The following is a 12,338-nucleotide window of genomic DNA, read 5'->3' as shown; positions in this document are numbered from 1 at the left end:
ACACCTCCCTAAGTACACGATCTGGATATTATTAGACATGGAAAAGCAATGGTATTCTATCCCTCAAAATCGAACTTCTTTGAAAGTTTTTCTTTTCATGGACTAGCGTGAAGGCTTGTGGAGTATCCGGTTTTAGCTCAATGTGTTTGCTTGGAGCACAGACTTAGTGCACCAAGCTCTACGTAACACCTAGGCATCCCGTATGTCTATTTTTCAGCTTATTACAGAAACTTGACTATTTATGTGATACAATAGCAACCTATCTAACTCCATCCAAAAACTGCAGAATTGCTTTACATATTTCTGGGGAAGGGGTTTACTTTTAATTAGTGGCTATTTTATTGAATTTTACTTTTTAATTAACATACATCATTGTGGTAAGTATCTCTAAACATACAGTTAATGGTAAAGTACTTAGCAAAACAGTAACTAATGTAACTGAAGGCAAATTAGAAAAACCTACCAATCAAACTATTCCATAAACCCCAAGTTTAAAAGAACCTCCAACTTCGCTGATATTTTTCAGTGAGCTCTAAAGGCATAATACGCTCTTGCCACTGAAGTCTAAATGCTAACAAATGCAGTTAAATTGGTATTTCCTCCATCATCTGTAGGAAAGCAAGATGACAGTGAATGTCAGCCAGAGACCAGGGAAACCATTGCCGGAGATTCCAGTCCTTCATATCTGTGGACTGCAGCAAGACTATGCATTTTTAGTCTCTCCTCCTGAAGAAATATATTGAATTAGTTGAAAAAACTCTTTTTTTCAGAAAACAAAAACTCATTATCCACTCAGTTCATCTCTACTTTGATATGCAAAAGCTTAACTAACTAAAAAAAAGTTAAAGAAAAAAAATTAATAACTTTTTGAATAAAACGTTTTAGCAGTCCCTGTCAACATCTGGATAGGTCAGGTTTTGAGGAAGCTATGTCTACTGAGCCAGCTGACATAGAATATAGAAGGCAGAAAATGCAGATGTTTAAAGAATGCAAAATTATTAAAATTAAAACTATTTGTCAAGTTAATGTATTTTTAAAATTGCAATTTTTCTATGTATTTTTAAATTTTACATTAATACACATAATACATGTATACTAATATAACAGAATCATAGAACTGTTGGGTTTGGAAGGGACCTTTCAAGGTCATCTAGTCCAAACCACCCCTGCAATGAGCAGGGACACCTTTAACTAGATGAGGTTGCTCAAAGGCCCATCCAGCCTGACCTTGAATGTTTCCAGGGATGGGGCATGTACAACAGGGCAAGCTGTTCCGGTATTTCAGCACCCTAATCACAAAAAAATTTCTTCCTTGTATCTAGTCTAAACTTACCCTCTTTTAGTATAAAACCATTACCCCTGGTCCTATCGCTACAGGCCATATTAAAAATCTGTCCCCGTCTTTCTTGTAAGACCCATTTAGGTTTTGAAAGGAAGTAGTAAGTTCTCCCTGTAGACTAATATACGATATATAATCTATACATTAAAGATTTTCATTCCTGTATTGGTGAAAAAGGCAAAGGGCATGAAGAAAAGCTCTATTTAAACATTTTTACTAATAATTTAGATTAGATTTCTAATTTAAAAAAATAAAATCCATATTTTATTTAGCAAAAGAACAACTGTTTCCTATGAATGTGATGATACTGTAAGTAATCCAGTAACTGTCAGGCATGTTTGTATGATTAAAATTTGAATAAGAACACCTACCGTGGTGTCAAAACCTCTTTATCAGTTCACATACAAGTGTCCTTTCTTCCGAGAATCAGAGCAGGATTGTTAGCAAGTTATTAACCAGCTCTAGAGCTCTTTGGCTAGGGAACAATTTTGTTTCAGAAAAAGAAGAACTCTGCATTTACTGTAAGTTTCAAGATTTTATATGATCTGTAATATACTTAAAAAAAACCTAACCCCACAAACACACAAACCCAGCCAAAAACAAGCCCCTTGTCTTCTGACAAGACTGTTGACAGTCCCCAACTATAATTGATTGACCCTTTTTGCCACTGAAAGTGAAATAAAACTAATCTTTCTGGTCAAATGACATCATCCCAAAAGACTATATAATGAAATATATTCTATTGCATGTGTCTGATTGTAAAAAAAAAAAAAAAGGAAAAAAAAGAAAGAAAATAATGTAATATGGTGGGAATACTAGGCAGAAACCAAATAGCAAAAAAAAATACTGATTTTGCCTTTTCCATATGCCTCGTTAACACAAACATTTTAAGACTATAAACATTCTCTTTATATTCAGAAAATATATTTTTATAATTTAATGAGTTTATGGCTATTATTTTCTAAATGCATTTTTACATGTCTTTAACAGTTCCAGAGACTAAATCTGTCCTCACGTAAATCCCCTATTTAACCTCATAACCATAACCATCATAACCACCAGATACATACAGGAAAAAAAAGGGAGAGAGAAGAGTATAGCAGTTATAGTATTTGATTTCAGTGGTGGCAACTAAGCATCAAATTTTTACTCCATCCCAGTAAGACTACTGACCATTTGGAGTATATTGTGACTCTCTCAGGCTTTCCTGAGGGAATTGCACTGCTCGAAAAAACTAATATTCATTTTAGCACTGTCTTGTACCTTGGTCTTCCACAAACTATGTTTATCCCTGTACCATAGCATCAATTTCTCTCTTTTACCCAATGAATTATTTTGACTAAGCAGAGTATCTCCAGCCTCCCAAAGACTGAGAAACTGACAGTACCACCTGCACAGTAGACAGGAATAGAGAAGTTGTTAAAATTCATAGTATCCAATCTTGGCTAGGGGTGGTGTTAGTTCTTCTCTGCCTAAAAGGTTACTGAGTTACAGTCCTCCACTTTCTGTAGCCATACCTAACCCCCTAACCTTTCCTGTCAAAACCGATATAGACATTCCTTTGATAAGACTCTATTCTAATGGATCTTCATTTTCAAGACAAAAGTACCAGAAACTTCCCCAATAACTCGTTTCCTCAACTACTTGATTAATATTTATAAGAGATATTTTTATGTTGATTCTTTCCTTCCCAATTGCTTATTGATAAGAAGAGTCACTAAACATAAACTGCTGCTAAACGACAAAAGTAGATGAGCTTTTTTCTAGATATGGTGTTTACTCTCAAGCTAATTGCATTTTTTTGAATGTATGAAGGAAACCCTTAAATTCTTGTGCACAAAGTAGATAATAACTTTAAAATGAGAAATACCTGTACAACTTTCTGAGACTGTACATCAACAATAAGAACTCTGTCAAGCGTAGGCTGAGTTACGTAAATGAACTTGTCTTTTACATTAACAGCAGTTGCCCATACACACCGCTGAACAGGATCTGCATCAGCTTTGGGACAAACTTCATCCTATAGTTTAACAGAAACAGGGAAAGCATAAGAATCAAAACAGTCAACAATGCAATAGAAAGACAAATTATACTATTTTTCTTATTTTTTAACTGTAAAATAACATCTCGGAAAATTTAGGGAAGGAAAAAGGACAGGTGACGTTAGAACATAGACTAGCGTTAGTCAAACTGCATGTTGTAGGCACCACACAATTCACAAGAACTTTAGTGTAAACCATCCCTCAGCTTTTTTGGATGTTTTCTAGACATTCAATCAGTTAGCACTATTGTTCTCAGAAAGAAACCCATTTGAAACAATAACACATGCGGAAATAAAGTGAGCAAGAGCCAGGAGATCTTAACAAAAAAAAAATTAGACACACAATGTCTAGTTCCTGTGCAGTAGCCAGCAGCTCTCCCATCTGCACCATCACCATATCTTGCAAAGGAAGACAGTTATAGGTACAACTTACACTTACATCTGAGAACACAGCAGTAAGGCAGGCAAATACTAAACTGAGAATATGATAATGTAATAAATGGAGAGGAAGAGGAGGAGGTGTGGTGCAAGCTGCCACACAATACAGGGGCAAAGCAGCAGCAGTAAGAGGGATCTACTTTTTTTGGTAACATGGAGTACTGATACGTTGCTTCAAAGGTCAAAAGTTTGCCTCCTTCTGCCACAAGATGTTCTCATGGCCTATCTCACTAGCGTTCAACCCGATACAAATCAAATGGCTTCTTACAACCATTCCTTCCCCCTCTGCCCTGCCATCACTACAAAAGGATGAATTTGAAAGAAAAAGCAAAATTCCTGTTGACTTCAGTGAATTCGTATTTCTTAATACATATATTTATAACTATGCACTCTCCCTCAAAATAGCTATCTAATTTACATGCTCACTATTCATATTTTTATATAAATATATTTCCAATCATAATACATACATACATATATATATATATTTGTATTTCTATCTATCTATTTGAAACTATTTAATCCCAGGGAAAGCTTGCTTTTATCAAAATTAAAAGTCACTTGATCAAATATGTTACCATATTTAGAAATTCCCTTTATGAAACAGCATGGTTTTTTTCCCATAATGGACATCAAATTTATGTAAAAAGAAGGACCTGAGAAAAATATTCTGCTTGGAGATGTACAGGATGTGCCAAGCTTTTTTATTTTCCTGACTTATTCTTATTTTCCCTCTTAATTTTTCTTTCTTTCATGACAAGGGGCAATTTCACCAAATCATAAGTATTATTTCTTTTCAGCACTTAATCTGCTGCTTATTCCTAATTTAGAATGCTCTGTCTGAGGCATCATAACTGGTTGCTGTGAAAATAATTACGATATGTCAGCAAATGATGACTTCAATGTAGAGTGAACAGCAACAGTTGATAAGATCTTAAACAAGAATTCTGTTTCTACACATCAGACTCCTTTTAAAAGGAAGGGGAAAAATAATGTGACAGAACAATATATCCGGCACTAAGCAATGCTTTTCAAGAAGAAGATGATGCATTTCAATACTAACTTTTCTGTATCATTCAACATTCTTTGCCTGCTATGCCTCTATGTTTGAGAAAATACACTCAGTCTTTATATGTCAAAATAAGAAATAAATCAATGTCCAGCTCTTTAGCTGGAGTTTCTTTACAGGAGATCGAAAGCCACTGCTTGTTCCTACGTCATTCTCAACTCTCAACAAAGGGAAGGTCTTTCAGAAATCACATTGATAAGGAAAGTTTACTAAACTCGGGTACCACGGGATGTCCCCTAATCAGGAACTTCAGCAGAACTTAGAAATAAGTAAAAAAGAGTAAGATTTATTTTGCACTGCTAAAAAGCCATGCACTCTGAAGGGAGAAGTTGTTTAAAATGTGTTTTTTAAAGAATGACAGGCATGGTGACAAACGGGACTTTCATCATTAAATGTGTCTAAAAGCTTCTAAAAGCTTTTCAATGCATGAAGTGTCAACATAAACGATTATGTCTCTAACATGATATGCAATCATCAGACCAATGATCTATTGTCATCTGCCTTCTGTGCAATTGTCACTTCAATTGGAAAATGTTTCACTGATCTCAAATTATTTTTTTATATTTATTCTATGTATGCCCTGTCTTAGTTCCACATTTTATCTAAACAGATAACTAATTTTAGACTGTTCTACACAGTCTTATTTCTTCCTCAGAGAACACCTTCTTCAAATTTCATCTGTAAACGTTTATAACAACTCTATACTGTGTCGTTCTTTTCAGTCATGTCTCCCAGGGACTCACCTTAGTTTCCAACAGTTTTTGGTGCTGTGAATTCTACAAGGACACGTTCAATATATTATTCAAAAATAACACCAATTCCTCTTGAAGGACTCTAGATTTCTCTCACATGGCATCGTATAGATTAGTGTAAATGATTAGGCTAATCATACCTCCCATTGTAGGAAGTATAGCAGAAGAGGAAAATACTGTAAGGTAAGCACTTACAACTATATCCAGAGTTAAGCCACCTCCTTAAACATTGTCCTGGATCTGAGTCTAAAATACTGACTGAAACTACAGAGCATGATTCTTGTTATGTAGATAATTCATAAAATTTGCTCCTCTTTTTCCACTTGAAATACAGCAAGGAGAAAAGCATGACATTTTCTCAGATTCAAAGTAAAAAATATTAAGTAAAAAATAAATCTACATATACAAAATGCAGCTTACTGGTTCTAGAATATTGTTTATGTTGTAATAAATTTCTGTAAATCAATGCCAACTATCACTTTGCCCCAAAAACTGAAAAATTAAAATACAAGCCAAAAAAGAGTTTCTCCAAAGTAACAATGAAAATCACACACCAAAATTCTCATGTTCAAAATAGGGTTTTTTTCCCCAGCATGAATTGGTTTACGCAGTTGTTTCTCTACTCGTTCAAACCCACATTTATCTAGATGCCCCAGAAATAGCTTCAATCAATGGAACTGAAATCTTGCTTTTGAAAAGTTAACATTTATCCGATTAGACAGTTTGGATTTCTTTTACATTGCCGGCAGTAATTCTGAGGCTCTATATTAATTTCCCCAGTGTTTGGGTAATTGGTTAAAATAATTTCTCCTTAAAATATAAGCACAAACCCACCATTTTCTTCTAATTAAAATGTGAGCAATTTACATTTTCCTAATTTATTCTCTCTGAAAAAAAACTAGCATCTGATAAAACATTAATTTATTTCATTGTTTTTTTTTTTCCCCCAGACTTTTTAATCAAAAAGTGACTTGCCCTGTAACAAGTCAGCAGATGGAGGAAAATAAATCCTTAGAGAAAGTTTTTCAAGGTAGTCTGAGGCAAGAAATTCTCAAGAGAAAACACGTACTTGTAGATTTAGATGCGCAAATTCTATGATTATAAACTTAAACTTAATGCAAGGGTCCTCAGTGTTTTAACAAGTTTTGAACCAAGCTCTTTAAGCAGTATAATGAAATGCCGATCTATGCTATGACTGCCTAGAGTAAGGTGACATCAACAGGGTACAACAGTGCACGCGTTAAATGCATGCAATTTATATATCATCCATTCTATATTGTTACTGTTTACTTGACATTCTGTAGTAAAAACCAGACCGTGGACCTTTTTCACATTTTTTTAAACAAACAAAGGTTAACAGTCTTGCACTTACTACACTTACTGTGCTGCAAGAGTGTAAACCAAAGCAATTTCTGTGGACTAACAAGTGCGTTTCAAAACTTTTGTGTAGAAACTTTGCTCTGCCATGTAGTCACATTAACTATATGGAAATTAAGTATTTTACGCCCACCTCCAACATATATTCAACTTCGAGTGTGAGCTCACTGAAATATGGACATTATGCACCAGTTCTTGTAAGAAAGAGGAAATCGGGATTCTATTGAAATGAAAAGGATTTTTCCATTGGTCTCAACAATGGCATATGTTTCAATTCCTTCTTTCCCCACCCCCAGCCTCCTAGAATAACTGTTCTAATTGGGATTCATTGGGAAGAGAAAATAAAAACACTTTTGCAAAAGAATTAGAACTTAAAGGCTTTGGATAATATTCATTTGCAGAAAATAAATAGAGGTTGCATGCTAGTGAGGAAAATGACAGAGACCCTTCAGAATGATGAGACATTTAACAGCTGAAAGACTCTACTTGGACCATGGTTAAGAATCTATTTGACAACAGGTTGAATAAACAACAGTCGAACCTGGTATAACTAAACAATAACAATAAAAAAACAGAAATAAGTTTAATTCTGTTCCTACGCATCTAAAATTGTCACTATTAGCCTAATAAAAGTGTACTTTCATTTGCTATTAATTTAGAAGACTGAAGTCATTTAGGAGATTCTGGGAAGGAGATGAGGAAGCTCTTTATAATTTTCTGTGAATCATGATGATCCAGTAAAGCACTAAACCTTTTGCTTCAATTTAAACACAATGAAAGTCTAATTGCTTCCCATGTTAGACGCACACTAAAGTGCTTTGCTGTATTGACACTCGGTTGTGTAAGAGGCAATTAAATATTTAGATAAGGGTTCTCAAGTATAGAGTTATTGAGAAATTGTATTTACCTTTAGCAAAATTAGCATACCTAAATATGTACATGTGTAACTACTGCAATATTTGTTCACAATACAATGCAGTGCCATGTAGAAACATCTGAGTTCGTTCTTTTACAGGAGCTTAGCTAAAGGTAATTTATTTTGTTGACAGACAAACAGGAAACCTGGGGAGGAACACTGCAGTATCATGTGTAACATCCAGACATTCTCCGTAACACTTCTAGTACCTAAACTGTGCTGCAGAATTTAGAAATGTTCCTACACTTCAGCAAATGTTTAGCAATGAAACAGGTCTACTGGGCTTCTACTTATCACTTGAACAGCTAATTCAGAAAAGTGTAAAGAAATGGGAGAGGTTTAAGCAAGCCTGTATTTCCTTTAGGTACACCTTAAGAGGTAAGTAATGGAGATTTTATCAGCAATAGCTGTCATAGATGTGAAAGGCTATGTAAAGCCACCTCAAAACATGCAGTGTGTGTATATATATATATATATACACATACATACATATGCACCATCTCTGATTAATAGTTATACGACAGAGACAAAGAGAATTACTAATGAGCAATTTATCACATGAGCTCTTACCACTAAAAGATCACATGCTGAACTCGATAAAAATCTGATCCCGGGACAGAACTGGGTTATTTCATTATTCTTACTTGGAGAAAACAGATTTTCCAAAGAAGCTTGAGGAAGACATGATATTCTTCAGACGAGGAAACAGTTGTCTAACGCTTCATAGTCAATGAGTTTTTTCAAGAATATACTGCTGTTGTCATAGTATCAGCAGTATATGCAGGGAATTCTTTTAAACTCTTCTTCTAGGAGGAAAGTAATCTTAAAGGGTTTTTTCAAAATTTCAGAACTTTTTACTGAAAACTATTTCTCAATTTTTTTGAGTGAACAATGATGACACTATGAATAGAAAAACACAAGGATATAATTTTCAAATATTTCTGATTCCCCTTGCAGGAATAGAGATTTATTAACCACCATCTGTAAGCAAAGATGTTTTCAGTGTTCAAGGGAATAAGTAGAAGTATTGTTGAACGTAACAGGCAAAATGACATACATTTCTCTCTATATATTTACCACACCTACCCACAAGCCAAAGATATCCAAAGGACAAGTCTCTTCCCCCCCACCCACCTCTTTTTTTTTTTTTGTGGAGGATAGAATTATTATGCTACTTCAGGTTTGAAAGCCACAAAAAGAAACAAGTTTGACTTATTCATCCTCATTATTACCACATTTCAATAAAAGTACACTTAAAATCTAGGCTGCACTTTAGACCAATAAAATTTTAGCAGACTTCTTAAATAATCAGCTTTTGAATTAAACAGCCGTAAAAAAGCTTTTTGGCTTATTTTTGGCTGTGTCAACCTAATTTCACTTAAGCAGCACAAATCAAGGTATGATTAGCTGTTCAAAGCATAATTATTCACAGTAAAATAAATCTTGCTGCTGAGTACAGCAGCCTTTGACATCAATAATGGTAACTGAAGAGGCAAATCCCATTGAGACAGTTCTGCTGTTACTTCAGTGTGCTTTAGGTACTAGGGGAAAAAACCCAAAGCGTACAGCTCACGGATCATTACGTATTTTAAGGTCACTCATTCAAATTCAAATAATGAGAAAAAGTTATTATTTTTTTGAAAGGCAGTATATCATATGGAACAAGTCTTAATGTAGTGACTAGTACCAAGTGTTCCTATGAGAACATGCATCATGTCAGCTAGCAATCTGATCAGCTGTAAAGGAAAAGCAACAAAAGAAAAAATGGAAGTGGAGAATACACTACTGTTTTTATGTATGCTACACATGGAAACTACTCCATAAATGCACAGAATTTGGTGAAATAAGCTATAAATCTATTGACAATAAAATTATTGAAACTACTTATATGAATTTTAAGTTGGAGTCAAAGCATCAATCATCTCTACTAACTTCACTGGAGCTGCAAGAGTGTTTATCAGGATAGGGATTTATCTCATGATAGCTGACAGTTTAATATAGACAAACAACCAGTGGAGAAAAAAGAAGACATTAAAAATAATAACTTTAGATCTTATATTTAATAGAGAGAGTATCAATCCTTGATTCATAGAGATGCACTTAACTGGGGAGGGAGGGGAGAAAAAATACACCACCACACAAACCAGAAATAAAGAGTAGAGAGCTGTTAAAGGAAAGGACTGGGAAAAGAGAAAGACAACCAAAGAAAATAAAGGGTTTGAAAAGTATACAGTGAATATTCAATCTAAGAGAGAGACTGAAAGTTTGAATTTGATCACGGAAAATACAGGAAATGTTGAGTCCACCACTATAAGCTACTTATTAATTGAGAAGACATTTATCAAGCAGAAAACACTAAACTAGCAATTATAAATTCTTATTTAAGGAAAACTATAATTGTGAAAACGCTACAAATAAATTTAAAATAATAACTTGCCTGAAAACCGAGGAGTTTTTCACTAGGCTTAATATGTCTCTGAAATTCACATTCCACTGGTTGTATTACTTTGATGCCGTCTTCATAAAAAACATAAAACATGTTCCCAATGCCCAGACCTTAGGAACAAAAACACATTGAAATGTATAAAACTAAATAATGACAAAAAAGAAAATCCTTGACTTGAACTAAAGCTCATCACATTTTTGGTATGAGATCAATTTGTTAATGCATATAGTGCTAATACAGCTAATCCTATGGGATCTTTGGCTGTAAAGCTAAAACAAAACTGTTATGTTATTCAGAATTTCTCATAGTTTTCTCCATTGGCAAGACAGGGTCTTTATGAAAACAGATCTTGAAATATATAGTTTGACAGCTGCAGTAACAGAAGTGATCTTGTGAAATCACCTACATTGAAATCAAATAAACATAAATTCTCCATGTATTCTTATTTTTCTTTTTTTGAGGGATAGTAAAGTTTAAGTAATTTCCGTATAACATTGACAGAGAAGTTCTGAATATTTGTTATAACCCTTTATTTGACATTTCTTTCAGTCAGGAAAGGAAATATTTTCTGTTGTATTTTATTGGAAAGCCAGAGTTGGGCAGATAGTCATTCCAAGTTTGAAGGGCCACAAATGTTTATAGAACTATTCAATCCTTCTGCCCCAATGTTGCTGAATGAGAGGCATGATGTAATGTTCTGTGGAGAAGGTGGGAACCGGATCTGTAGCGCGAAGTCTCATAATATCTGTGGTCGTGCTCATGAACACAAAAAGGGACATTCTCCTTAGTTTAAAACGTGCCAAGCAAGACAACAGTTGTTGATTTGCTATGTGGATGCTACGATGGATGACCAGTTCATATTTGTAAAATTCTATGAAGAAAACCACAGTACTCATAAAATTACCATCATAACCAACATGGACAGCTGAATTGTGGGTTACACTGATAATAATGTATATGTATCCTGGGTACAGGCCCTAAGCTGCCACTTGACATAACAATATTTGGTACAGGAACACAGGGGAATAAAACCCAGGAAAAATAAATTTGAGTCTGAAATTCTGCTTATCCTAAATTCTGAAGGAAAAACTATGTTAATATCAAGAGAAAACATCTTAATATAAAATAAAATAACGAGAACATTAAGGGCGGGGGGGGTTGTGTGTGTTTCTGCATAAATGTATGTATGTATACACACACATAAAGGTTCCCAGTCCCCATTAGGAATCACATAGGTGATACAGTCATTTAGAAGGTAGTAATATGCATAGGGTTGTCAGGCCATGCCCAGAACAAGGAAGTTCAATTATCTTTGAGAAACCTTGTGGAATCATTTCTCACTTCTGTCCAAGTTTTCCTAAAAAGAAAGAAGGGGCAATCTCCAAGCAGGGTTTTCTTCATTTCATATAAAATCTGTCTGTTCATAGGTTACCGAAAAGTGTCCGGGCTGCATTGGATGTAGCACAGAAGCAGGCTCAGGTTGCAGGGAAACTTACCGATCATGTCTACTCTAAGCCTAGGTTGCACTAAGGGCAACGTGCCCACTCTGGCCAAAGGGTACTTTTGTATGCCTTTGCAGGTAAATCATACAGCCTATGTAAGATAATATATCAAGGTCTTTCTTCAAAAAATGCCTGACATCGCATCCCGTAAGAACAGCTGGAATTTGCAGATAAGCCTAACTGAGGTTAGCCTGCCCCTACCAGTGAACACAGCGTAGAGATATATAGCTGAGAAACTGGCTTACCGTATCCTCGTGATAAATAAGTATGTGGAGCTGGCTGGGGACAAAACAAGGTTTTCCCTTCTCCCTGGCCTCGTTGATTAAGTATATTATAGTTATTTGCAGGATAAGTAATACCAGAATGTGAGGAAGTAAATCAGCCAATAGCCCGAAGCGATACAGACATTTGATCCCAAAACTTCCTCCTCAGTTGCTATTACCCCAAGACAGGCTTTC

The 12,338-nt window shown here is 34.9% G+C and overlaps 1 protein-coding gene across 3 annotated transcripts in view; it reads right to left on the bottom strand.

Annotated features, from left to right (window-relative positions):
* FSTL5 (follistatin like 5) overlaps positions 1 to 12,338 on the bottom strand; it is a 290,553-nt gene that overhangs the window by 34,003 nt on the left and 244,212 nt on the right. For all 3 annotated transcript variants that reach the window (XM_054202954.1, XM_054202953.1, XM_054202952.1), the window contains 2 exons: positions 10,370 to 10,488; positions 3,210 to 3,359 (listed from right to left, as the gene is read on the bottom strand). In XM_054202954.1, coding sequence (XP_054058929.1) covers positions 3,210 to 3,359; positions 10,370 to 10,488 — 269 coding nt within the window. The remainder of the gene's footprint in view (positions 1 to 3,209; positions 3,360 to 10,369; positions 10,489 to 12,338) is intronic.

Source organism: Rissa tridactyla, chromosome 5, assembly GCF_028500815.1.
Source record: "Rissa tridactyla isolate bRisTri1 chromosome 5, bRisTri1.patW.cur.20221130, whole genome shotgun sequence".
In the NCBI taxonomy this organism is placed as follows: Eukaryota; Metazoa; Chordata; class Aves; order Charadriiformes; family Laridae; genus Rissa; species Rissa tridactyla.
The sequence above is the reverse complement of the archived record's forward strand: the minus strand, read 5'-3'. Positions and strand labels throughout refer to the sequence as shown.